General features: G+C 39.4%; 3 protein-coding genes across 4 annotated transcripts; all 3 read right to left on the bottom strand.

The window, feature by feature from the left end:
- Nucleotides 1-1,334: 1,334 nt before the first annotated feature.
- LOC110872910 (endo-1,4-beta-xylanase 5) lies at nt 1,335-5,990 on the bottom strand. Its single transcript, XM_022121816.2, has 8 exons — nt 5,790-5,990; nt 5,676-5,710; nt 4,907-5,060; nt 4,650-4,822; nt 4,474-4,575; nt 4,252-4,398; nt 2,971-3,609; nt 1,335-1,834 (listed from the first exon to the last, which is right to left on the bottom strand). Exons 1-8 carry the CDS (start codon nt 5,857-5,859, stop codon nt 1,496-1,498), a joined length of 1,659 nt encoding a protein of 552 aa, XP_021977508.1. The 5' UTR covers nt 5,860-5,990; the 3' UTR covers nt 1,335-1,495.
- A 5,069-nt stretch (nt 5,991-11,059) lies between these two features.
- Nucleotides 11,060-11,734, bottom strand: LOC110871141. 2 transcript variants are annotated; one of them, XM_022120073.2, is made up of 4 exons: nt 11,599-11,734; nt 11,489-11,527; nt 11,342-11,389; nt 11,060-11,271 (listed from the first exon to the last, which is right to left on the bottom strand). In XM_022120073.2, exons 1-4 carry the CDS (start codon nt 11,674-11,676, stop codon nt 11,098-11,100), a joined length of 339 nt encoding a protein of 112 aa, XP_021975765.1. In that variant the 5' UTR covers nt 11,677-11,734; the 3' UTR covers nt 11,060-11,097. The 2 variants fall into 2 exon arrangements, with proteins under 2 accessions (XP_021975765.1, XP_021975764.1); XM_022120072.2 differs by having other exon boundaries at nt 11,061-11,271; nt 11,480-11,527.
- A 13,353-nt stretch (nt 11,735-25,087) lies between these two features.
- Nucleotides 25,088-26,452, bottom strand: LOC110870042. The gene has a single exon (XM_022119240.1). It carries the CDS (start codon nt 26,450-26,452, stop codon nt 25,088-25,090), a length of 1,365 nt encoding a protein of 454 aa, XP_021974932.1.
- Nucleotides 26,453-27,929: the final 1,477 nt, after the last annotated feature.

Raw genomic sequence — 27,929 nt, 5'->3', positions numbered from 1 at the left:
AAGTTATTGGGCCGCATTAAGTAAAAACATTTTTGGGCTGTGTATTCTTGCTACTGTTTAAACTGGACTGTGTGATACTGCTACTATGCTAATTGTTAGTATGATAGGACAGGCCCAATAACATTAGTATGACATGTATGCTATGTGTTAGATACGTGTAGGATACACGTGACTTATTTGTACCCAAACCTGACTTATACTGGTAACCATATTAGGACGTGGTTGACTAGCTCACTTGACCAAGTAAACTGTCTGCCGAGCAAACCGAGGTGAGTTCACAAGTTTTCTAAAAGCATGCGTTCCCGGTGGTTGGGAAACGGACAAACAACACTATCTCCTTGTGTGGGATACAAACAATGCTACCTCCTTGTGTGGGGTACAAACATACTTTTCTTCCCTTGTGTGGGACGCTCAAATTAATTACTATTTATAATAGATGCAACAAGCAAGATTAAACGAAACTCTATCACTAAAGTCCCTACTCATGATACTGATTAGTCGCCGGGGCCCGGTGAACGGGTTATTAGTTGATAGCGTTATCTAGGTCTCACCACCCTCACACCGTGCCTGTAGAGGATTGGTCGTGAACTAATAGACTCGGGCAAAAACCCGTCAATGATGATAGACATTGACAACGTGGGGCAAACAAACAGAGGTCGCGGAGTATTCGGTATAACGCAGTTTAGTAGCTTACATATGAGTAAATTAACTACTGAAACAAGTTTTTGGAATTAAAACTGGACAAATTCGTGAACTCGCCGACTTTATGTTGACACCCTACTGCATGCTTTGCAGGTATTCAGTGACTCAGGAGCTTGCAGCTTGGGGATGTGTAGTGGACGTCTAAACCCGTGTGTTGGGTTTCTTAAATAATTTAGAAACTTGAACTTTTGTTTGAACTATTCTACTATGCTTCTGCTACTTACTTAAACTGTCGTTTTGAACTTGAAAACTTTTGGGTTTTAACTATGGTTATCATTAACCTTTATGGTTGGTAAACATTACTATTATTATTGTTCAGTATGATTGATGGCTGGATCCTGGTCAGTCACATGCCTCGTGGTAGTACTTCGCATGTGGATTTTGAGGTATATTTCTTTTTAACTTTTTTAGGTATTAAGTTAATACTAAGCGTATTTTGGTCATTTCACACCTACTTAACACCAAAAACTAACTTCCATCCGCTTTAAGGACTATCCAAAAACGAATGAGGAAAAGTTGGGGACTGTAGCTGTAATTTTAGAAATACATGGACTATAGATGAAAATGAAGCAAACCACAGGGACTATCTGGGTATTTTGAGGACAATAAACCAGTTAATGAGTCCCTATATATAAATGATAGTTGTATTACGGTCTATTGATGACAAATTTTGATGAACACATTTGTCCCTTATGAATCTTTAAATACATGTTTCTTGTCTATATAAACAATACACATCAATTGAAAGAAAGAATAACAAATTACTGGTGTATAATACACATACCCCAAATATTCAGATTTGAATACTATAATGTCTTGTTTCATCACTTCTACTAACCGAAAACGTCGAGCTTGTTGTTTTGCCCCCAAAACTAGCCGTGACAGCGTACTCACCTAAGTACCCGTAAAAGCTAAAAGCTCCATGTTCGTCGGTTTGGCTCTTGATAACCCCGGTTTGCCATTCTTTTAGAAGTTTATCTACAGTATCACCGGCCGGAAGATTGTTAAAATTGGTGTCAGTTAGACACATTTGATAACACTTCCCGTTCTTCTTCAAGGCAGACCACAACATTATCCCATTCACTGAAGGGTGTGAGAAGCCTTCTCTCAGAACGTCCTCCAAATAAGCTGCCTATATGAGACTCCAAAATTGTTAAACCAACTTTAACAAACATGTATTTTAAGGGACATCATAGATATACTTAAACCGGACTCTAGAACCATTCAGATATCTGCTCGTGAAATAAATAGTCTGAATCATTAAGTGCTGAACCAGTAAGAGATCTAAACCATTAAGAGCCTCGTTAAAAGGTAAACAAACAACCCCTTACTTGTTTAGGGGAAGTTTTATTTGAGAAGAAAAAAAACAAAGGTTAATTTTATAAAACATTAAATAGTTTTTTTTTATTTATCTCATTTATTATCACTTTTTACTAATTAATTAGTCATAAAGAACAGTATCCTCCACACTAATTTTTTTTGCCTACACACATCAAAAGTTATGTTACATATTTCGAAATTCATTGTACACGTAGAAATTTATCCTATACAAATCGTAATTTATCTTACACAACTCGTAATTTATCCTACACTTTAAATTATTTTATTTTATGGTTTTGAAAAAATATATCTTTTGAAGATAAGTTGTAAAAAAATTTAATGTAGTTAGCTATTAAAGAAAAAAACTACAAATTAATAAATTATGTAGATTTAATAATGTACCCTTATAGTAAAATTAAATACTTATATTAAATAAAATAAAGTATTCTTATTGGTTGAAATTTTTTTTTTCTTCTTACAAATAATTTTTTCTCATTTGAACTCTCCACTAGTCTATAAGTTCAAATAAATTATAAAAAAAATGATATTAATTTTTTCATAGATTTACAAAATACGAGTAGCAAATCATCATCTGTGTTAATTTGTCTTATTTATTAGTGCTATTCACAAAAAAGATTCCGTAGAGATATGATGCAACTAGTATTTTAACATATCAAATATCATACTAGGATGCAATTAATTCACTAGAGACACACTTTGTCGTCTCAATAGCCTAGATTTTCATAAAGGTTGTCCTAAGCGTACCCCATTTCATTTCTACTTCCGGTATCTAGCTACAAGTTGTGAAATCATTAATATTCCTCATTTTTATGTTAAAAGACATAAAAGATCCATTTTGATTGATGTTTGATGGATGTTTTCAAGGAGCACGATGAAAGTTTTAGAGGTACGTTTAGTCAATCCTTCCTTATGAATTTTGACACTTACCTGTTGATTATGATCAAAGTTATCCGAGATATCAACCTCCGTAAGCCAAATCGGAAGCTCTAACGTTGCGAACTTGTCTAGAATTGCTCGCATAAGAGGAAGGTTTGGTACACCAAAGTGACTCTCCAATCCAATCCCATCCATATACACTCCATATCTCCTCAGATCCCTCATTTTTGAAATGTAACTATCCACAGTAGAATTGACATCTCTACAGCTCTCCACAACATTAAAATCGTTCATGAAAAGAGTCGCTAAAGGGTCAGCCTCGTGTGCAGCCTTGAAGAATTCATAAGTGGCATTTTCCCCGAGTTTGTCCTCGTAGAAATTGAAGTGAAGAAACTCATTGCTAACATCCCAATGGACGAATTCGTTTTTGTACCTGGTCATCAGGCTCGCGATCCTTTGTTTTACAGCTAATTCTAGCTCAGAATTAGAGAGGTTAAGCACCCATGATGGGATGTATTTTGGGTCCTCCCAGAATATGTTATGACCTCTAGCCACAATCTGGTTGGCTCGAACAAAATCTAGCATTTGATCGGCTAATGTGTAGTTGAGCACCCCTTGTTTCGGCTCGGTTGCAGCCCATTTAAGCTCATTTTCGAACACTGCTGCATTAAACCGCTCCACGAACCATTTCTACACCAGAAATATCCAAAACATTAGGACCATACAGTTTGGTTACTCAGTAGCAAAGTAAACTTTCAATTACGCCACTTTTGTTACTTCAGTCTAAAAATGAAACTTTTTGTATCTGTGTCATTTGAGGTTTTATTTTTGTTGCCATTTTTATCCAATTAACAAACTGTGTTTGAATTTTCTGTTAATTTCTCCCCTTTTTATCGGTTTCCTAATTTAAATTAAGGGTATACTTGTCATTTTATGCCATAATATATTTTAACTAAATGAGGAAAATGAGAAAAAAGAGAGAAGCTAACATAAAATTCTAACCCAGTTTGCTAGTTGAATGTAAATGACAACAAAAATGAAACCTTAGAGACCCAAATACAAAAAAGTTTCATTTTTGGACCGAAGTGAAAAAACTAAAAAAGTGGTCTAAACTCAACGACCATTTTGGCATTTTACTCTTTATTTTTTTTATGGGGGATTTAGGTTGTCTCAGTTATGAATAGGTACATACATGAATTTTCTTAAAATAAATTTAGCTCTTATAGAAGAATAATTAACATGCAATAATAAACAAAAAAATAATAAATCCAGAAATAATAGAAAAAAACGTACAAACAATTACATGATGATTGATGATTTGTATCATCATACCTGATATGGTAAATTCCCAATAATATAATTGTTTATAGCAGACCCGAATGGGAAATCTTTCGCAACTTGTTCCACACGAACCATGGCCCCTCGTAACCTTGCACCTTGTTTATCCGACACATGAATCGTGACAGCGCGTTTCCGTTCCTGATCAACCAATGTTACATTCAACAGAAAATATCGTTTCTAAGTGACGGAAATCGACATGCCACATAGACTTACGGTGTTTATCTTATATTGTTGTTGAAACGACCATTGCTCTTTAGTAAAAGGTTGTAACGATGCACTAGCTATTGTTATGCTAGTTTCCTTGTCCTCAGAATTCTATACCAAACATTCTAAACCAATTAAAAACTATGAATTAAAGTTTCGTGCATAGTAGAATATTTATTACAAACCTGAAAATAAAGTAAAGATGGATTTGATTCTGAATCCATGTAAAATCCACCCTTAAGGAATGACCAACAATCGCGACGCGCCACAACCGTTCCCACGCAGTAGTGCGGCGAATTTCCTGACATCAACCTCGCACTTATCAACGAAGAGTTCGAGCCATGGATTTTGATCCAACCTAAGATAAACAAAACTAATAATCAAGAAAATTATTTATATAATATGATACATATGCATTGTTAATAATGATAGAAAACTTAACTAGAAAAAGAGTAGAATGTGGAGGAAGTGAGAACTGGCAACACAAAAGCAGGCCATGAGGTTGTGATCCCATCTTCAACAATGGATTCCATGGTTGCAACTTCATTTTGGAGGATTCCTCCATTGTAAAGTGGATCTTCTGGTTCGATTTTACACTGTTTTAAAAAGTTTAAACATTAAAAAAATAGAGTTAAATGTCATTTTAGTCCCTGTGGTTTGGGTCATTTTGCCAATTTAGTCCAAATGTTTCATTTTTCACCTGTGGGTCCAAAAAAGGTTTCACTGTTGCCATTTTAGTCCACTGAGTTAACTTCATTCATTTTTCCTATTAACGAGAAAAGCTATTCGGTCATTTTATATGACCGAATTGCCATTCTAGTTAACAGAATTACAGAAAAAATGGATAAAGTTAACCCAGTTGACTAAAATGATAACAGTGAAACATTTTTGGACCCACAGGCAAAAAAAGAAATCTTTGAACTAAACTGGTAAAATGGCCAAATCACAAGGATTAAAATGACATTTAACTCAAAAAAAAATATGTGTAAAAGGTTTTTATATTTTTGTCATTTTTTCCCATATCCAAAAGTAAGGTGTCATACTTCTGTTCAAGCTCCAGGGAAAAAGGTCACGAGGCACATTATTAATTTTGAGGTTTGTTTTCAATGAAAGATATTACCATATTTTACATGTATATAAATTTGAGTTCTTAAAGAAAACAATAAAAAGTTTTGGTATCAGCATAACAAAGCTTTATCATGATTAATTACCTGAGTGTAGGCGGTATAATCGTAGAGGGGACTATCTGCAAGAACAAATGAAAGATCAATGAGAAAGAGGGAGAAAGATGAGAAAGAGACAGAGAGAGATGAGAGGGAGAGAACCATTTGGAGAAGAGGAGATTAAAGATGAGAAGTAAAGGATGATAATAACTAAAAGTGAAGAAAATGCCATAGATTTGCTTCAAGTTTTCTTCAAATTTACACAGAATTTCTTGGTTTGCAACCCAAGACTTCAGAGATTTTCAGACCATTCCCAAATGCTTGTTCACGTGTAACTTCTATGCACATGCCAAAGAACACAACAATATGTACACACATATATTTATATATATAGAGTGAGAGAGAGAAAGGATGCGTCTAAGATATGCAACTATGTAACATGCCGGATCATGATTTATTTTCAAAAGGGTGCAAATCAGGAGTTTAATCAAATTTTCAAGGGTTGTGATCGGAATTTTAACCTATAAAATTTATTAATTTTTTTTACAAAGGATGTGTCCGTCTACCCAACTCTCAACATAGGTCCGCCCCTGGTAACATAGCAGTTTTAAAAATAATGTTATTTTTCTACCACAGTTAAATGACATAATTTTGTTGAAGGGTTATGTCATATTATATTGCAAACATTTCCTTTTGCAATAATGTGAGGAATATGAGGTGTGTTTTGTTTTTAATTTTCAGGCTTAAAGGGCCCTTATATTTTAGGTCGAGTGTAGTGGGGCGCCATGTGGGGTTTTTTTGGTTTATAGCATCCCATAGCGCCCGTCACACCACGACAAGCGGCGTTATGGGGCCAAATCTTGGATGCGGCGTGATACACATAGCGGCGTGATGAATCTTTCCCCTCTCACACACAAATACATCCATATATATATATATATATATATATATATATATATATATATATATATATATATATATATATATATATATATATATATATATATATATATATGTAAAGCCCATACATATATAACCCATACACACTCAAGTTATATAAAGCCCCTTTCTTACACAATCCGCCACTAGTCGCATAACGCCCCACAAGGGGCTTTATGACTACATATGACCTTATAAGTCAGGGATGATTCTCGGTATTTAGTCTTTAGGAATTCCTTCTTAGGCGGGAGATTGAGTCGACTGGTATAACTCGGGACGAGGAGTCGGAGTTTCTGTGGAATTCGTGGGCAACGCCAAGGTGCAACTTTCTGCTTTGGCGTGCGCTAGCCGGTAGGATTGCTTCGAAGGTGGGATTAATTAGTAGGAGAGGAATTCTGTTTCACGACGTAAATTGTGAAAGGTGTGGTATAAAGGCTAAAACCTCTGACCACTTTTTCGCCGATTGTCTCTTCGTTAAAAGTATTTGGTGGAATGTATTCATCTGGATGAAAATCCCTTTCCCTGGGACTGCACTACGCTTCGGGAAGTTATGAAGAATTTGCAAGACTGCCCGGGAGACAAAACATGGAGGAGGCTAGTCTTAACGGTGGCCACGGCTACAGTCTTGAGAATCTGGCACGCTAGAAACACCAAGACTTTTGAAGGAATATTCATCCCGATTGTGAAGTCGGTGGATCTCATCAAAGAAGACGTTTTCTTATGGTTGAAGCAACGATCGCCGACGTGGGACAAATGGATTGATTTTGATGTAACTAATCTCATGTAATTTCGCTTGGCTTTGTTGTTTTTTGAAGATTGTATTGTCTTCCAGTTTCTTGTTGGGCCTATATATATATGTATATAGGGGAATGTTTAAATGAGAACGCTAAATATTGTGAGAACCGTGAGAACAAATGAAAAAAACCGCGAGATCAACTTGGTCAAAAATAATTCAAATTCAAAAAAATTTTCTACACTTATCATTATTATCCGAATACAATGTTAGAAATTTAATTTACACGTTTAAATTTACGTGAACTCGTAAATAAAGAAAAGTTACACATGTGTAAGTTTGCCATTTACACATGTGTAAATCTGTTATATTTACACATGTGTAAATAATCTAAAAAGAGTGATTTTGAAAGGAGAAATGAAATATTTGATGTTGTAAAATCTTTTTTTGATGTTGTATCTTAATTACAATGAGGTTTGTATTAAGTAAAATCTTTTTTTGATGTTGTATCTTAATTACAATGAGATTTGTATTAAAAAAATTGGTTTTGATTGGTTTTTTCATTCGTTCACAGGGTAACTCTATATTTAGCGTTCTCAGGGTAACCTATATATAGAGTTTTTGCGGTTAAAATAAAAATTCTTAGGAATTCCCGATATGGACAGGTATGGATTGCGTGCAATGTTTTAAAAACCGGTTTATACCGGCCGGTTGAACCGGTTAAACCGGATGTCGGAAGCTTACCGGCACGAATCCTACCGGTAAACTGAGAGAACAGTAAGGAAGTTGTACCGCCGGTAAATTGGGTTATACTAGTTTAAACCAGTATACCAGTACTGGGTCAAAGGTTAAAATTTGGAGTTTTAATCTTTTATGGGCACAAAAAGGTGACGATTTACGTTCTTAGAAAAACCTAGCGCCTAAAATGGTAACAATAGTGAATTTTTGGATTATTTTTATTATGCATTAACTTTTAGAATATTTTTTATTATGAAATGATATAGTTTTGGATTAGTTTTTGAGTAATATTTTATGAATTTATAGGGTTAATTAGTCAACCCAGTTGAACCGCCTGGTACAACCCAATTAAACTATTTCTGAACCTAACCCGGTACAATTTAAAAACCGGTTTTTAAAACATTGATTGCGTGTCATAATTTTTATGCTTAACTTTTACTCTTAAAAAAAGCTTTCATCCAAGTGTCATTGCCTTATTGTTCCACGTTTTCATTTTTTTAGAGTTCTTTCACCACTCACCTACCTCAAATAAATTGTATCTAGTAACAAGCAATTACTTTCTCTGTAAACGGATACTAATATACTTTTGGTGAATTTTTATTAGGATGGTTTAAAACTGGTTCACATTTGAAAAAAAAAAATAGTGAGTCTCTCAGATCCCTCTTTAACAGTTGTTACGGTTGATTGAAAATGTTGGGTTCATCTTTAGAATACTTGTTATGGATAACTGATATTGCAAAACGTCAATATAAATCGATGTAAGTTACATGTGATGAAAGTATTTGTGGAAACTATTAGACATCAAACGTAGCTTTTTTTCTCTAAATTCGCACCGCTAAAAGTTTTTACTTATTAACATATATACTTAATTATGTGCTAGATGCGTTGGCACATGACACACATACTTGTTCACAAAAGTTGTTCGCCAAGAAAAAACGATTACACGTCATGTAGGCGCATGAACATGAATTCAATGCACCATATTAAAAATATACAAAAAAAAATCTCAGTAATTTAATACTTTTTTAAAAAAAAAAACTAGATCTTTTTTTCTCTTTATTCATACTTGATTTACCTTAACTATTCTAAAAACTTTCAGATACCATTATTTAAAGTTCTTGTAACTTATATCTAAAATGGCATCACTATTAGTTTAAATGTTGTTATATTATATTGTTTACTAGCCTAAGATCCCGCGAGCTTCGCGGGTGGTTTAACACAAACATATAATATATACTGGCAATGAGATGAACTTTGTAATGAAAGAACTTTTCAATATAAACGTATAAAAATATGATTTTTCTCACTTAGGTAAATATGTTTTGATTCATTTTTTATAGGTATTGAGATGTTATTGTACAAATGATTTTATAGCAATTTTTAGAACCCGGATATATATTTGACAACAACGCATGATAACCCGCATTCTTATTTATCAGACCCATTTCAACCAACTTACTCGCAACAACTTTCGCCAATCGAAATTCTCATGGGTTCTGCAAGAGCCCAAAAGTAAACCCTAAACTTTCAAATAATTACCTTTTCCCCAAATCTTTCAACAAAATCGTAAGCTTCTGACACACTACCATCTCTCCCTAACATATCTAAAACGCAACAGTAATGCTCAAGTGACGGAACGATGTTATACTCTGCCTCGATTGATTCAAATAACTTTAGACCGTCATCCACCAGCCAGGAATAACTGCAGGCCAAATAACTAATTAGTATTATAAGATCCCAGTTTATGCCCCAAAATGGTTCACAAGAGAATCCATGTGCATAGAATACTCCAAATATCCATGTCATTTATTAATTGATTCAAATATAACCAATCTTCAATTAAATAAAAATATCAAATTTTGATAAATACTAACCTGGGTCATAAAAAATGAAAGTACCTGAGCTCCAAGCAGCTCCATGAGTTGCACATTTAAAGCATCGTTTGTAAAAAGGGAATTGACATCAAATTTCATATTTACTTAAAAAACTATTTTTACCTTTCCAAAAATATTTGCTCGCTAGAATAACAAAGCCCATTATATAACTATCATACTCAATGGGTACGATTACCTTGATGTAGTAAGCGAGACTCGGACATATGATGACCTGCATAGACATAAATATAAAAGTTGGGTTAAATATGCATAAACCTACCTATAGATCGTTAGGCAGTTGGCACAAAGTGTCTCAACCCAAACCATAACTTTAAATGTTATGATCCGTTAACCGAACAACCTGCCAATTTTGTCCCTTATACTTCCTTGACATTTTTTTTATTTCATTTTTTTTTTTGACTATTTATAAATGTATAAAGACAATGTGGATTCTTCAATAGATACGTAAATGAATAGTATGGTAATATAAATACCTCAACACAAACAGACTTTTTAGTTTCGGGGGCAGCGTGTCAAGAAAAAGGACAGCCTCTTCAGGCACCCTACATAACTCTACGAAGAATTTCTCCCAGGTACATCATCGAAATCATTTTTCCATACATCTGCCAATATTATGTGTTAGTAACAATATATATACATCCATATGGTGTGTCAACAAATGTATATGCAGAAACAATCACCTGATGACCTCGGTTTAAACTTTCAGTAACTCTAGAGCGACCACGACCTCCACCATGCCCTACATTGCCATCGCCGCCACCACCACATGATCCTCTAAAGTTATTGGACATTTCTACTCTCCCCCATTCTTATTTGGTTTAGTCATTAATATATGAGAACTCCTAAACTAATAAATCTAACCCAGGTTAATAGACGGGAACTTTAAATTAAGTAAAATATGAATACTAAAGGTAATTATAACAGTACCATCAAGTTCGTGGATGGCATCCTGAGCATCTCGCTTGTCATTACAATCAACAAAAGCATAGCCATGAAGTCGTCTTGCAACACACACACTGCACACCAAATAGACCAAACGTTCTAAGAGATTACTTACAGGTAAAAACGAATAAAAATTAAAAAATATTACAGTAGTCCTAAAATATAATATAATATTTAAATAACTGTAAAAAACATAATTGTCAGCATCATAATCGTCAGTGTCTTATTTATTAAGCGATTCTTGAGTTTTTTCTTCCTCTAGTTTCTTTGACTCTTGGTCAACTGATGCTTCTTCCTTAACCGTCTCATTTACTCCGTTACTCATAACTGATTTTGGAGATTTGTTCTCCACTGTAGGGTCTACCTCTTCTTTAGGACACGTCTCGGATTTTACCACCTAATTCACAATTATTTTAGAACTTATTAATAAATGTTATAAAAATTATTTAAAATACCAAATAACATACTTGGTCCACATGATCTGATGTTGCTGTTGTAAGCTTGCTCTCATCAGCCTATAACAAAATTATAATAATATATAAGAATTCATAAAATGGAAGTAAACAAAAAAAAATAAAAATACAAAAAATAGCTAGATAGCATGCCTGCTGAACCTCATCTACGGACCCCTTTTCCAATTTGCACTCATTAGCCTGAAATAAAAAGAGACCACATAAATACTATAAGAAGACCACCGCTTTGTTAAACGATATAGAAATCATACCGGTTCTTCATCATCATCCTTATTTTCGATATTAGCAGTTGTGCCGTCACATACTGCAGCCACAACTTTATGGTACATATCTAATGATTCACAAGAGATGTCAAAGCTGGCATCATGTACGGCTTTAGCTTCTCTGCAGATTTTAAAAGTACGCCTTTCGCTAACTTATGAGCTACCCGTAGAACACCCTACGTAAAAAATAAATAAACTCGTGAGAAATTTTTATGCAGATAAGAATGAAAATCTACGTTTTATTAAGATTATGTAAGCGTTGTATTACACGGGTTGTTACTTATCACCCTGAAATTGAGCTCATTAAAACAGAAATACCTCATAAGATTTAATTTCGCAACACAATGGATAACTTATAACTAACTAATTGTGCAAGAGAAGATTTCTAAGTGTGTAGAGTTACCTAAGGCTATCGGAATTCCCTTCGATCGTCTGAAAGATGCTACAATCTGGCTCAGAGTTTACACAAAAATGAAAGCACCATGGCTGCAAGGGAGGTTGCAGATGAATATCTACCATCCTTCAACCCTGCCAAGCCAAGGTGCCATATTCAACAATATTTAATCAGAACTTCAAACTCATCATAGCCTTGTCGAAAACTCTAATATAGCAAAAGGGGGAACAGAAGAAACAAAGAAGGAAGGACACAAGGGTAATCAAACCACAGTAATCGCGTTCGTATCAGTATCATCTCAGTTCTAGGCCATACCCTTTTCTATTCATCATCTGAAGGTGAAAATCAAAATCATATAAACAAACAACATGATATCAGCTTTTAAAACCCTAACAAAACAAAATCGTGTGTCAAAAAACAATAACAAACAGAGAATCTAAAATTGATATTCAAATAACATTCATTCACTCAATCAATACATAACAAAACCATCGATGTTTCATTCAATCAATCATAAAAGAAGAAGATATCAGATTCAATACCGTCGATGATCACTATTGATTATTCAAGATTGATTGTACCTCTTCGCACATGATCGATTGAAATGGTCAGGAGCGGAATCGCCACTTAGGGTTTCAGATTAATGGTTTAATCGATTATGAGAGAATGAGAGAGAGAGAAAGAGAGTATAAAAGAAGCGTATGTGAGAAGCTTCTCCAATCGATGTATATTGCCGCTCAAATCACAATTGTGAGGATTATTAAGTTGCCAGGTGGCAATTAGAGGATTAAAATAATGCCAAGTGGCACCAAAGTGTTTTGTTTTAATATAGATAATAGATGTAGCGGATGTTAAATATATCTAGGTAATATCACGTCAAAAAACCGTAAAGATAATATGAAAATAGATACTATTGGTCTTTTTTTTTTTTTGAAAGGCAAATTTTATAACCACAAACACTAGCAAGATGCTAGCAAACCAACACTTACATAATGAAGAGACAAAACTAGAACATTACATGAAATTAAAATCACTCCACTTTGCTTCATCCACCTGAACTGAGCTCTACCTATAATTCATAACAATCTGAGAGCTTTCAGCTCATTAATAACATTCCTGGGATTCGTCTTTTTAGCATTGAAAATATACTCATTGCTCGCCTTCCAAATTGCCCAACAAGATAGAAGTAAAACTGTGTAGATAAGTTTCTTTCTAGTACCAAAACCAACAAGAGTATCTTGGATGCATAGGATATCTTTGAAGGAAAAGGCTATGAGTTGTGGTATGCGGCACTAGCTGGCTACCTCCATCCAAATCCCAAGAGAAAAAATGCAGCCATTAAAGAAATGGTCTTTCGTCTCCTCTCTGAAAGTAGGGAAAAATCCTCGTCCCTGTTATTCCATATCTCAATAGTATATATAGATTACATTAGTGTGATAATTGTATATTTAATACAATATTCACAATAAATACAAAATATTCTATATATCGTCTAATACTCCCCCGCAGTCGAGACGGGAGGGTGACGGATGTTGAGACTGGAGCGAAAGTCTTCGAAGAGAATCTTGGGTAACCCCTTGGTAAATATGTCGGCTATCTGATAACGAGACGGTACATGGAGAACTCGAACCAGCCCCTTAGCCACCTTTTCACGTACGAAATGAATATCCATTTTGATATGCTTGGTACGTTGGTGTTGAACGGGATTGCCCGTGAGGTAAATTGTACCAACATTATCACAATAAACAAGCGTGTGACAACTCGAACTTTAGACTCGCTTTTTGTAACGCTACGTGCATATGTGAACTGGATTATATGTTTGGATTTAATAAACGTTTTGTTATCGTGTGTTTTGTATATATATAAATGTTAATAACTTGAACCGCACATCATACACACCACTCGCACAAGGCCGTTGGGCCTCATTCTTGTACGTGGACCAATAGGGCGGCCCATGTGGGGTTCGGCCCACACCTCCTCTACGTACATGCTCACATACACAACTAGGGTTTTTAGTTTTCAATCTCGGCAACACACACAAACTCTCTCTCTCTCGGTTACCTTGGAATCCGACGGCACCAAGATCACAAGTTGGATCAACCCTCGTTTACCCATCCTAACTGGTTAGTGTTTTGATTGTTGATTATGTGTTGAATAATGTTTGATCTACTGTATCATATGTCGATTTAGGGACATGATGTATATTGAATTGTGATGTAAATGGATGGGATATGGTGTTCTTGATGAATCGGTTTACATGTTTGTGTGCGTGGATCAACATAGATAATCGTATATGATGCTTTCATGATTTTGTTTAAACCGGATGCATGTTAGTTGTGATGTGTTTATGGCTGCTATAACAATGATCGTAGTATTGTTTAATGATTTAGATTGACGGTATGAATGAGTTAGGAACGTGTTATTGTTCATATGGATTAAAGGGTAATTGCCATTGTTTGATCGGTTCTATGCTAAGTAAACGATTGGAAACTGTTCATTGATAATTACTAAAGTTGGAAACTATTGAATTAATCAAAAAGGGATTGATTTAGATTGTAACTGTTATGCATAATTCTTGGTAATTAGTTAATGGGTCACACAAGGTCTCTTGTACGATCAAGAGGTCCATCGCACAAAGCCGGCCTGATCACACAAGGAAACCCGGTCGCACAAGGACTCCTAATCGCACAAAACGTATTTGGGTCACACGGGTTTGAACTATTGGGCCGGACAGCCCATGATGCTTCGTACAACCCAACCTGAGCGTACAAGATCAGTCGGGTCGCACAAGCTGGCTGTGATCTGTTAACTGATTTGGGCCTCAAGGCCCAAAGGCAAATCGCACAACCTGACTCGATCGGGCAAGACCTGTCGGACCGCACAAGTCATCTATGTGGGCCGTTCACATTATTGGATCGCACAAGTCCACTATCGTGTTTTATTTATTTGGGCCGAGACCACTATGCTTGAGTTGTTATATGTTTGGATCAATTGATGTTGGATCTCTTATGCATGTTATTGGGCTTGTTCTACTTCACACATGTTAACCATATTGTTTGACTGATTTCGGGTTGCTAAGATATACATACGTGGTTGCCATGATAATTACGTGCTAACAACGTGTTCACCTGTATGATACATACGTGCAATATTTGAACCGAACCTGACTTGTATGGTAACCCTGTTAGGACGTGGTTGACCACTGTTAGTTCAAGAGTCTTTTAATTGTTTATCTGCCGAGCAAACCAAGGTGAGTTCACACAGCCAAGGCATGGGATTCCCGGGTTGGGAATTGGGTTGGATATGATATTGTAAAAGGAGTTACTCGTACTTACGCATATACCAGACTATAGACCATCGTCCTCAGGTTAGTCAGGACACGTTACGTAAAGCCTACGTAACCCAGTATATTTGCCATATGTCTCCCGGGTCGGGAAGGACACGTTACGTAAAGCCTACGTAACCCAATACCATTCACTGGCTTCCAGGTCGGAAGGCCACGCTGCGTAAAGCCTACGTAGCCCCCCACGCGTACCACTGTCCTCGGGGAAGGGCACGTCACGTAAAGCCTACGTGACCCTGTACGTTTTCCTGTTCTCGGTAAAGAAGAACACATGGTCGGAAGTTAGTCTAGTAAGTACCGTTAATGAGAAGCCCTCATTAGCCAGGACAAACATGGGAAGCCCCCACCTTTAGTACACACTAGTATGGGAAGCCCCCACTAGCCATTCTTATGCATTACGTTATGAACTTACTTTCAGTGAACTCGCTCAACTAGTTTGTTGATTATTTGCTGCATGCCTTGCAGGACCATAGGTATACTTGGAGCTTGCACCAGAGGAGAAGCGGGTCGTTGTGGACAAGAACTCGTGAATGCTTATTAAACACTTTTACATTCACACATTGATACTTATGTTTTGGGTGTTACATTTAATGCTTCCGCTACTTAAACAGTGTTTGGTTTTGAACACCAATTATGTCTTTTATTATTATTAAATGCTATGTTTGATATAATTGGTGGCTTGATTCTGGTCAGTCACGCTCCCAAGCGGTGGTGCTCCGCAGGTGGATTTTGGGGGTGTGACAGATTGGTATCAGAGCCATTGGTTATAGAGAACTTGGTTTTAATATGGGAAAACGTTTTTATTAAAACCGGACTATAACCAGAACAGTGCTCTCAACGATCCACAACGACGCTTCGCTCCACGTGCAAGACTCGACATCCTAGGTAATAAGGTTTATGTTTATTGCCTGTATGCTAGAATTGTTTAGAACTTTGCTCGCATTACGCTTAGATACACATGCTTTGATTTCATGAGAACACCTATATGCCTACGCTTTTCTGTCATCGCCCTATTCGCGAACCCTTCTTACGTATGCTACTTGTTACTATGAAGATCATGTCTGGAAGAATCAACATGACACAAGCCCAGCTAGAGGCTCTCGTTCAAGCCCAAGTCACAGCGGCACTTGCGGCTGCTCAAGCAGGTAGGATAACCTGTAGTTATAACTTACGCTAGGGTCTTTAGATCCTACACTCCTAAACTAGCTTTTGTATTTAAACTTTGCCCTACTCGTACACAATAGGTCAACACGCGCAGCAGCCTGTCTGCACGTTCAAGAACTTCATGGACTGTCGTCCAAACTCTTTCAGCGGCACAGAAGGAGCGGTTGGACTCCTCCACTGGTTCGAGAAGCTAGAATCAGTATTTGAAATGTGCGAGTGCCCTGAGGCTCGCAAGGTCAAGTTTGCTACTGGTACTTTGGAAGGGATAGCACTGACTTGGTGGAATGCCCAAGTCCAGATCTTAGGGTTGGCAGCTGCTAACGCCACCCCATGGAACGATTTCAAGGAACTCATTAAGCGTGAGTATTGCACGCGGGAAGATATTCACAAGCTGGAAGACGAGCTGTATAACTTGAAAATGGTTGGATCGGAAATCGAAGCATATACCAAACGGTCGAATGAGCTGGCCGTTCTGTGTCCAACTATGGTGGACCCTCCCTACAAGCGCATTGAGTTATATCTCAAGGGATTGGCGCCAGAAATTCAGAGCCACGTGACGTCGGCTAATCTCGAAAATATTCAGGAAATCCAGCGTCTCGCTCACCGTATCACTGATCAGGCAGTGGATCAGAATAAACTGCCTAAGCGTGTTAATGCTACTGCTAACGTCACCACCTCAGTTACTCCTGCTACTTCTGGTGACAGTAAAAGAAAATGGGATGGAGATTCCAGTAAAGGTTCAGCATCTGTTCAGTCTCAAACTCAGCAGCAGAAGACTGACCACTACCAGAGTCCCAGCCAGCAATCCTCTGGTGGTTCTAGACAGAAAAGATATCAGGGAGTTCACCCCAAGTGTCACAACTGCAACAGACATCACAGCGGACAGTGCAACAAGGGTCGTTGCCAAAGGTGTCTCAAGATGGGGCACGAGGCCAAAGACTGTAGGAGCCCACGGCCTGCAAATCAGGACCAGCAACCGCAACAACCAGCTCCACAGAACCCACAACAGCAGCAGCCACAGCGTGGAAACCGGGGATGTTTCCAGTGTGGAGCAGAAGGTCATTACAAGCGCGATTGCCCTCAGTTGAACCAGAATCAGAACCACAACAATAACCAGGGCAACGGGAACAACAACAACAATGGCAACGAGGCAAGAGGTCGAGCTTTCGTGTTAGGACGAGGAGACGCTATGAACGATATTTGAACTTATAACTTATTTTGGGTTTTCATTATTATGTCTCTGTTACTCAAACAAAGTTTGGTTGGAACATCAATCGTATTGGGTTTTATGAATTATTTTAACTACTATACTTTATGCTTGATATGATGGATGGTTTGATATTATTGAACACATCTGCCGCATTTATGGACCTCATGAACAGGATGTGCAAACCCTATCTCGACAAGTTCGTCATAGTTTTCATCGACGACATTCTGATTTACTCCAAGAGTCAGGAGGAACACGAGCAGCATCTTCGCCTGATTTTGGAACTCCTTCGGAAGGAACAGCTGTACGCCAAGCTTTCTAAATGTGACTTCTGGCTTCGTGAAGTCCACTTCTTAGGCCATGTGGTAAACAGGGATGGGATCCATGTCGATCCGTCCAAGGTAGACTCGATCAGAAACTGGCCTGCACCGCGTACGCCGACGGAAATACGACAATTCTTGGGTCTGGCAGGTTACTACAGACGGTTTATTAGAGACTTTTCGAAGATTGCTCAGCCACTTACGCTACTGACACAGAAGGGTGTTACCTATCGCTGGGGAGAGCCCCAGGAGACTGCTTTTCAGCACTTAAAGGATAGGCTTTGCAGCGCACCTATTCTTTCACTGCCAGAGGGCACAGAAGACTTCGTGGTTTATTGTGATGCATCCATTCGGGGACTGGGATGTGTGTTAATGCAGCGCGACAAGATTATTGCTTACGCTTCACGTCAGCTCAAGATTCACGAACGGAACTACACAACGCACGATTTAGAGCTGGGAGCTGTTGTTTTCGCGCTTAAGATATGGCGACACTACCTGTACGGTACCAGGTGCACGATTTACACCGATCACAGGAGTCTCGAGCATATCCTTAAGCAAAAGGATTTGAACATGCGTCAACGAAGATGGGTTGAACTACTTAACGACTACGAATGCGCTATCAAGTACCATCCAGGCAAGGCCAATGTTGTGGCTGACGCCCTCAGTCGGAAAGACACTCTACCACGGCGCGTGCGAGCGCTACAGCTTACGATTCAGTCTAGCCTTCCAGCACAGATACGAAATGCTCAGGTAGAAGCATTGAAGCCCGAAAACGTCAAGGCTGAAGCCTTACGCGGCTCACGACAACAAATGGAACAAAAGGCAGACGGCGCCTACTATGTAACGGGGCGGATTTGGGTCCCACTTTATGGCGGTTTACGCGAACTTGTGATGGACGAAGCACACAAGTCCCGCTATTCGGTACATCCAGGGTCGGATAAAATGTACCACGACATCAGTACTACTTATTGGTGGCCTAGTATGAAGGCCCACATTGCTACGTACGTTGGAAAATGCTTGACCTGTGCGAGAGTCAAGGTCGAATATCAGAAACCAGCTGGCCTACTGCAGCAGCCTAAGATACCTCAATGGAAATGGGAAGAAATTTCCATGGATTTCGTTACAGGCCTACCTAGATCCCAGCGTGGAAACGATACGATATGGGTCATCGTGGATCGACTCACCAAGTCTGCACACTTCCTACCTATAAAGGAAACGGATAAGTTCTCCACTCTCGCAGACGTATATCTTAAAGAAGTTGTTTCGAGGCACGGGGTGCCCACATCTATCATTTCGGATCGCGACGCACGATTCACGTCAGAACTTTGGCAAGCAATGCACAAATCTTTTGGCTCAAGGTTAGACATGAGCACAGCATATCACCCTCAGACGGATGGGCAGTCTGAGCGAACGATTCAAACTCTTGAAGACATGCTTCGGGCATGCGTTATTGACTTCGGCAACGGCTGGGAAAAGCACCTCCCTTTGGTGGAGTTTTCTTACAATAACAGTTACCATACCAGCATTCAAGCCGCTCCATTCGAGGCATTGTACGGGCGTAAATGCCGGTCACCTCTCTGTTGGGCAGAGGTGGGAGATAGTCAGATCACGGGTCCAGAGATTGTTGTGGACGCCACAGAAAAGATAGCACAGATACGACAACGCATGGCGGCAGCACGCGACCGTCAGAAAGCCTACGCGGACAAGCGTAGAAAGCCGTTGGAATTCGAGGTCGGGGACCGGGTTTTATTGAAAGTCTCACCCTGGAAGGGTGTGGTTCGTTTTGGCAAACGGGGTAAACTGAATCCGCGGTACGTCGGACCATTTGAAATTATAGAAAAGATTGGCAAGGTAGCCTACAAGTTAAACCTACCAGCTGAACTCGGGGCAGTTCACAATGTCTTTCATGTATCGAACTTAAAGAAGTGCCTATCAGATGAAAATCTCATCATTCCTTTTAAGGAACTCACTATCGACGAGCGGTTGCAGTTCGTCGAGGAACCAGTAGAAATCACGGACCGGGATGTGAAGGTCCTCAAACACAAGAGAATCCCTCTTGTCCGAGTTCGTTGGAACTCCAAACGTGGCCCAGAGTACACCTGGGAACGCGAAGACAGGATGACAGAAAAGTACCCCCATTTATTCGGGAACCAGGCAACCACTACTGAGGCTGAAGCTACTACTTCAGAATTTCGGGACGAAATTCCAGATCAACGGGGGGAGGATGTGACACCCCAGGAAAACCAGTGAACAGTACAGTTTACCTAGCTTCCTCAGTGAGTGCATACCAAATTTCGGGACGAAATTTCCAATTAGTTGGGGATAATGTGACAACTCGAACTTTAGACTCGCTTTTTGTAACGCTACGTGCATATGTGAACTGGATTATATGTTTGGATTTAATAAACGTTTTGTTATCGTGTGTTTTGTATATATATAAATGTTAATAACTTGAACCGCACATCATACACACCACTCGCACAAGGCCGTTGGGCCTCATTCTTGTACGTGGACCAATAGGGCGGCCCATGTGGGGTTCGGCCCACACCTCCTCTACGTACATGCTCACATACACAACTAGGGTTTTTAGTTTTCAATCTCGGCAACACACACAAACTCTCTCTCTCTCGGTTACCTTGGAATCCGACGGCACCAAGATCACAAGTTGGATCAACCCTCGTTTACCCATCCTAACTGGTTAGTGTTTTGATTGTTGATTATGTGTTGAATAATGTTTGATCTACTGTATCATATGTCGATTTAGGGACATGATGTATATTGAATTGTGATGTAAATGGATGGGATATGGTGTTCTTGATGAATCGGTTTACATGTTTGTGTGCGTGGATCAACATAGATAATCGTATATGATGCTTTCATGATTTTGTTTAAACCGGATGCATGTTAGTTGTGATGTGTTTATGGCTGCTATAACAATGATCGTAGTATTGTTTAATGATTTAGATTGACGGTATGAATGAGTTAGGAACGTGTTATTGTTCATATGGATTAAAGGGTAATTGCCATTGTTTGATCGGTTCTATGCTAAGTAAACGATTGGAAACTGTTGATTGATAATTACTAAAGTTGGAAACTATTGAATTAATCAAAAAGGGATTGATTTAGATTGTAACTGTTATGCATAATTCTTGGTAATTAGTTAATGGGTCACACAAGGTCTCTTGTACGATCAAGAGGTCCATCGCACAAAGCCGGCCTGATCACACAAGGAAACCCGGTCGCACAAGGACTCCTAATCGCACAAAACGTATTTGGGTCACACGGGTTTGAACTATTGGGCCGGACAGCCCATGATGCTTCGTACAACCCAACCTGAGCGTACAAGATCAGTCGGGTCGCACAAGCTGGCTGTGATCTGTTAACTGATTTGGGCCTCAAGGCCCAAAGGCAAATCGCACAACCTGACTCGATCGGGCAAGACCTGTCGGACCGCACAAGTCATCTATGTGGGCCGTTCACATTATTGGATCGCACAAGTCCACTATCGTGTTTTATTTATTTGGGCCGAGACCACTATGCTTGAGTTGTTATATGTTTGGATCAATTGATGTTGGATCTCTTATGCATGTTATTGGGCTTGTTCTACTTCACACATGTTAACCATATTGTTTGACTGATTTCGGGTTGCTAAGATATACATACGTGGTTGCCATGATAATTACGTGCTAACAACGTGTTCACCTGTATGATACATACGTGCAATATTTGAACCGAACCTGACTTGTATGGTAACCCTGTTAGGACGTGGTTGACCACTGTTAGTTCAAGAGTCTTTTAATTGTTTATCTGCCGAGCAAACCAAGGTGAGTTCACACAGCCAAGGCATGGGATTCCCGGGTTGGGAATTGGGTTGGATATGATATTGTAAAAGGAGTTACTCGTACTTACGCATATACCAGACTATAGACCATCGTCCTCAGGTTAGTCAGGACACGTTACGTAAAGCCTACGTAACCCAGTATATTTGCCATATGTCTCCCGGGTCGGGAAGGACACGTTACGTAAAGCCTACGTAACCCAATACCATTCACTGGCTTCCAGGTCGGAAGGCCACGCTGCGTAAAGCCTACGTAGCCCCCCACGCGTACCACTGTCCTCGGGGAAGGGCACGTCACGTAAAGCCTACGTGACCCTGTACGTTTTCCTGTTCTCGGTAAAGAAGAACACATGGTCGGAAGTTAGTCTAGTAAGTACCGTTAATGAGAAGCCCTCATTAGCCAGGACAAACATGGGAAGCCCCCACCTTTAGTACACACTAGTATGGGAAGCCCCCACTAGCCATTCTTATGCATTACGTTATGAACTTACTTTCAGTGAACTCGCTCAACTAGTTTGTTGATTATTTGCTGCATGCCTTGCAGGACCATAGGTATACTTGGAGCTTGCACCAGAGGAGAAGCGGGTCGTTGTGGACAAGAACTCGTGAATGCTTATTAAACACTTTTACATTCACACATTGATACTTATGTTTTGGGTGTTACATTTAATGCTTCCGCTACTTAAACAGTGTTTGGTTTTGAACACCAATTATGTCTTTTATTATTATTAAATGCTATGTTTGATATAATTGGTGGCTTGATTCTGGTCAGTCACGCTCCCAAGCGGTGGTGCTCCGCAGGTGGATTTTGGGGGTGTGACAAAGCGTGGCATGAGTAGGAGGATGGTGTAATTCGAGAAGCAAATTTCTAAGCCAACATATTTCTGAGACGACGTTTGCGACACCGCGGTATTCCGCTTCGGCACTAGATCTAGACAGAGTAGGTTGCCGTTTGGAAGACCACGAAAGCAAGTTATCACCCATGTAGACACAATATCCGGATGTAGAACGACGCATATCGGGACAACCTCCCCAGTCCGCATCCGTGTAGGAAATTAACGAGCTGAGGGAGGATGCATGAAGGTGAAGCCCAAATGATAAAGTGCCTTTGACGTACCTTAATATTCGTTTAAGGGCATGCATGTGCGTTGTGGTCGGGGCGTGCATATGTATACATACTTGTTGAACGGCGTATGAGATATCCGGTCTCGTGAATGTCAAATATTGTAAGGATCCAACAAGCCTTCTATATTAGGTGATATCGTCTAAAGGGGTGCCCGACTTGCTGCTGAGCTTTTGTTGAGTGTCAACTGGTGTAGCAGCTGGGTTACAATCGGCTAAACCGGCTCGTTCAAGAATTTCCATCGCATATTTTTCTTGTGAAAGAAATAAAGATTTCGGGTAGTGAGTAACCGATAAGCCGAGAAAGTAACTGATCGGACCCAAGTTTGTCATCGCAAATTCATTCGAGATCAGTAGGGCCATAAAACGATCACGCAATGTATCAGTGGAAGTGACTAGTAAAATATCATCCACATATAGTAAGATGAATGCCATGTGATTGCCCTCCTTAAATATAAATAAGGAGTGGTCGCATTGACTGTGACGAAAGCCAATAGTCGAAACAAAATCGGCGAACCGTTGGTACCACGCTCTTAGCGCTTGTTTAAGGCCGTACAGAGACTTTTTCAATAAACATACATGATTCGGATAACGTGAATCTCGAAACCCCATAGGTTGATGCATGTACACGGTTTCGCCAAGATTTCCATGAAGAAATGCATTTTTAACATCAAGTTGGTGAATTGGCCATGGCTTAGAGATAGCTATGCTTAAAACCGTTCGTATAGTTGCCGGTTTGACTACCGGACTGAAAGTTTCTCCACAATCAACACCTACTTGTTGAGAACGCCCATCACACACGAGGCGAGCTTTGTATCGTTCTAGCGTACCGTCGGCACGCTTTTTGTGTCGAAAGATCCACATACTCCGAACAATATTCATGCCCATCTGTTTAGGTAGTGATGTTGGGAGTTAGCTGTGGAAATAGAATCCCAAAAGAAAGGATGAAAGCTGTTTGTTAGAAAGTCATAGGTGGGAGGTGTAGAATGATGGGTTTTAAAAGGGAAAACATGTTCATCAAGCAGAACATCTCGAGATATTTGGATTTGATTGGTTGTTAAATTATAACATTTATAACCACGATGATTAGAAGGGTATCCTAGAAAAACACAAGGGACCGAACGGTCGGCTAGTTTATGAATGGTAGAGGAAGGGAGGAGAGGGTAACAAAGACACCCGAACACACGTAGATGTTCGTATGTCGGTACCCGATTATATAGGTGAAGTGTAGGTGTTGAGTTTTGGAGAACTTTGGTTGGTAAGATATTGAGAAGGTATGTGGCGTGTTCGAGTGCATGATGCCAAAACGTCTTAGGTACGGAGGAATGGGACAAAATGGTTCGCATGATGTTATTAATGGAGCGGATTTTGCGTTCCGCTTTTCCATTTTGAGAGGAGGTATATGGGCACGAAAAACGAAAAATCATGCCATTGGTTTTGCAAAATTGGTGAAACGAACTATTGTTATATTCACCACCATTGTCACATTGAAAAGATTTAATAGAGGTATTAAATTGAGTTGTAATAAGTTGTGGAATTCTAGAAATTTTGTGTACACCTGTGACTTGTGGGCAATAGCATAGGTCCATAAGAAATTAGTTTTATCATCTAAAAATAAAAGGTAATATCGACAACCATTCGAGGATAAAGAAGTATAAGTATCGACAACCATTCGAGGATAAAACTGGAGACGTCCACAAATCACTGTGTATGATATCAAAAGGTAAAGAAGTATAAGTATTCGAATCATGAGATGGAAGTTTTGTCTCTTTTCCAAATACACAAGATTGGCAAATAGATAAAGTCTTAACATTATTAGATAAAGATGGTAAACAAGGTTTCAAAAAACTAAAAATATTATTGCCGGGGTGTCCAAGACGTTGATGCCAAGTATCTTTAGACACGGCCAAAAAAGTGGAGGCGGGAGAGACTTGAGCTTGGTTGCTTGAGGAGAAATGGAGCGGGTAAAGATCACCGGTACTGTTACATCTGAGAAGCGGTGTCCGGGTTCGGAGATCCTTCACAACAAAACCAAAAGGATCAAATTCTATAGAAACATGATTGTCGGTGGTGAACCGACGGACCGAAATTAAGTTTTTAACAAGATATTATTTAATTGAAAATTTGGAAAGGGTGGTGGTAAAGTATGATTCCCAACCGCATGGACTGGAATTGAAGTGCCATCTCCAACTGTAATGTTTCGTGTATACACTTTATTAAAACAAGAAGTAAGATTGTTAGAGTTATTCGTCATAGTACCTGTTGCACCGGTATCCATGTACCAGGTTTGATCGGGTGGATGCAGAGACATTGCATTAAAAGCTTGATCCAATTCAGTCGGAGTGCATGTGTGCTTAGAAGCAGCGTACACTTGTGACTGTTGCGGAAGTGAGCCTAGTAAACCTTGATGCGGGCTGGGGTACGAAGGTGGGCCATTATAAGTGGGTCGTAGGGATGGCGCTAGGGCGGTGGGATACGGACAGGGTGGGGCAGGCCAGGTAGGGTATGGGCTGTTTGGGCCTGGTGAATGGGTGGAATGGTTGTAGGATATAGGCCAGGTAGGGGATGGGCTGTTGTGGGTATTGGGCCATTGCGGCTGGGTATGTGGCCAGTGTGGAGCGGGTTGGGTGTTAAGGTAATTGTTTTTAGGATTGTAGTTTTGTGATTGAGTCTGATTAGTGGAGTAGGAGGAACCGCGTCCACGGCCGCGGCCACGTCCACGGGTTCGTCCACCACGGTTGTTAGGTTGAGAGGGTGGATGAGCACCTGTTGATTGAGGGTAGTTTGGTGGATGGGAAGTGTGAAATGCCGCATCAGTAGAAACTCGATTAGCTTTGGTAGTTTCTTCGAGACACAATTGAGACCTAGCTTCGTAGAAAGTCGGCAAAGGTTTGGTATTTTGGATGATGGAAGCGATGCCTCCATAGGCTTCGGTGAGACCCGATAGCAATTGAATAACAAGTTTTTGTTCGGTGACAGGTGACCCGACATTTGCAAGTTGATCGGAAAGAACTTTTACCTCTTGACAATAAGATGGCATGTTGAGGAAAGAGTCGAGACGAACGTTGGCAAACTTGCGTTCCAGATAAACTGCTCGTGTGGTTTGATTGTCATGGAATATACTTTTAATAGCCGTCCATGCATAAGCCGCTGTGGAATCGGGACGTATGATAGTGCTCAGGAGGTCACTAGAGATGGTGCCATAGATCCACTGAAGGACTATGGCATCGAGACGATCCCAGTTGTCATCCGATGTAGATCCGGCTGAATCCTTTTCTTTATCTTTATCGGTCTCTTTGCGAGGAGATAGGTGATCAACGACCTGATAAACACGGCAATGGATCTTGAATAACTCTGCCCAAGTAGCATATTGACTCGTCTCCAGTTCGAGGGTTACCGGGATATGGGCTTTGATGTTGGTGACGGTAATAGCGGGGTGATTTTTGGGATCCATTGAACAAGTATAGTGAGGAAGAGATGAAATAGTTGTGGGAGGATGGCTGCAAAGTGGTTGCAGACGATGGCAGAAGGGTGGGCGGCAGAAAGAGGATCGATATTTTAGAGAGAAGGGCGGTCTCTTGATACCATGAAAGTAGGGAAAAATCCTCGTCCCTGTTATTCCATATCTCAATAGTATATATAGATTACATTAGTGTGATAATTCTATATTTAACACAATATTCACAATAAATACAAAATATTCTATATATCGTCTAATACTCTCCATCCTCACAAAATGGACATAAATTATTTCCTACATTCACCTTCCTTTTGGTTAAAGCATCCTTAGTTGGAAGACGAATTAACAACGCCCTCCCACCAAATACATTAACTTTTAAAGGTAACCAATTGTTTCATCTAAACTTACATTGAGGCGAAACCTACGTTTGTTAATCATTTTTCTTCTTAGAGACTTAACCGAAAATACTCCAGTACCATCTCCGTCCCAGATCCATTTATCCTTCATACCCAAAATACTGTTGACTTGAAGCAATAAATCCTTGCACTTGTTTAGTTGGTCCAGTTCCTCCTATGATGCTGGGTCACATAACCAGTCCCAATGAGCACAACTTGCCCCATTGAGCCAACTGATTCGATCTGCAATTTTTGTGTCTTTCACCGCTTCAATTCTAAACAGGTCTGGGAGCAGAACTGAAAGCGGTTCTAATCAATCCACAAATAAGGCCAAAACCTGATTTCACACCCGTCTCCCATAATACCTCTTATCAGTTATTCCAAATGAATATTCTTCTTCCTCAAATTCTCACCTAGCATTGCAACTTGCTTCCATGTACCACATGCATTAGCTTTAACTAGAACATAACTCTTATAATTGCCCCTGCCATGAAGAGCCTTTATCACTTTCGCCAACAATTACCCGCTTTGAGATATAAACCTCCATTGCCATTTAGCTAAAAGACTCAGATTATAATCTTCAAGCAATGCTAGACCCAAACTTTCGTACTTCTTCAGCAAAACAACTTTGTCCCACTTCTCCCAATAGATACTATTCTTATCCTCCCTACCCCCCCCCCCCAAAAAAAAAAAAAAAAAAAAACCTTCCACCTAAGCCCATCAAGTTTGTGAATGCCCCTAAGCGGAGCTTTATACAAGGAAAAAAAATTAGATAGGAAAGCATTCAAAAATCGATTTCAAAAGACTTACCCTCCCACCAATAGGCAACACCGAAGCTTTCCACAAAGCGAGTCTACATTCGACTGTATCGATAACCACTCTCCAATTTTAAAAAAGTTCATATGCGCTCCCAAAACAAGGCCTAAATACATGAATGGAGGTTTTTGCGCCTTACAATAAATTTTCCTAGCCATGTCATCAACTTCCTGATACGCAACCCCAAGAAGAAAGATGGAAGATTTATGATAGTTGATTCTAATCCCGAAACTAGATAAAAAGCCCTAAGAATTTTGGTG

This window comes from Helianthus annuus, chromosome 10, assembly GCF_002127325.2.
Source record: "Helianthus annuus cultivar XRQ/B chromosome 10, HanXRQr2.0-SUNRISE, whole genome shotgun sequence".
NCBI classification, from domain to species: domain Eukaryota; kingdom Viridiplantae; phylum Streptophyta; class Magnoliopsida; order Asterales; family Asteraceae; genus Helianthus; species Helianthus annuus.
The sequence above is the reverse complement of the archived record's forward strand: the minus strand, read 5'-3'. Positions and strand labels throughout refer to the sequence as shown.

Bases quoted from the DNA above. Each gene is read 5' to 3' on its own strand.
- LOC110870042 (XM_022119240.1), bottom strand. From the start codon at position 26,452: ATGGATCCCAAAAATCACCCCGCTATTACCGTCACCAACATCAAAGCC.
- LOC110872910 (XM_022121816.2), bottom strand. From the start codon at position 5,859: ATGGCATTTTCTTCACTTTTAGTTATTATCATCCTTTACTTCTCATCT. The intron at 3,610-4,251 runs GTATGATGATAC...TTTCTGGTGTAG, and splicing joins TTGGGAATTTACCATATCAG to AAATGGTTCGTGGAGCGGTT. The intron at 1,835-2,970 runs GTAAGTGTCAAA...AGTCTCATATAG, and splicing joins ACTTTGATCATAATCAACAG to GCAGCTTATTTGGAGGACGT.
- LOC110871141 (XM_022120072.2), bottom strand. From the start codon at position 11,676: ATGTACCATAAAGTTGTGGCTGCAGTATGTGACGGCACAACTGCTAAT. The intron at 11,390-11,479 runs GCATGCTATCTA...ATTTTGTTATAG, and splicing joins CCGTAGATGAGGTTCAGCAG to GCTGATGAGAGCAAGCTTAC. The intron at 11,272-11,341 runs GTATGTTATTTG...ATTGTGAATTAG, and splicing joins CATCAGATCATGTGGACCAA to GTGGTAAAATCCGAGACGTG.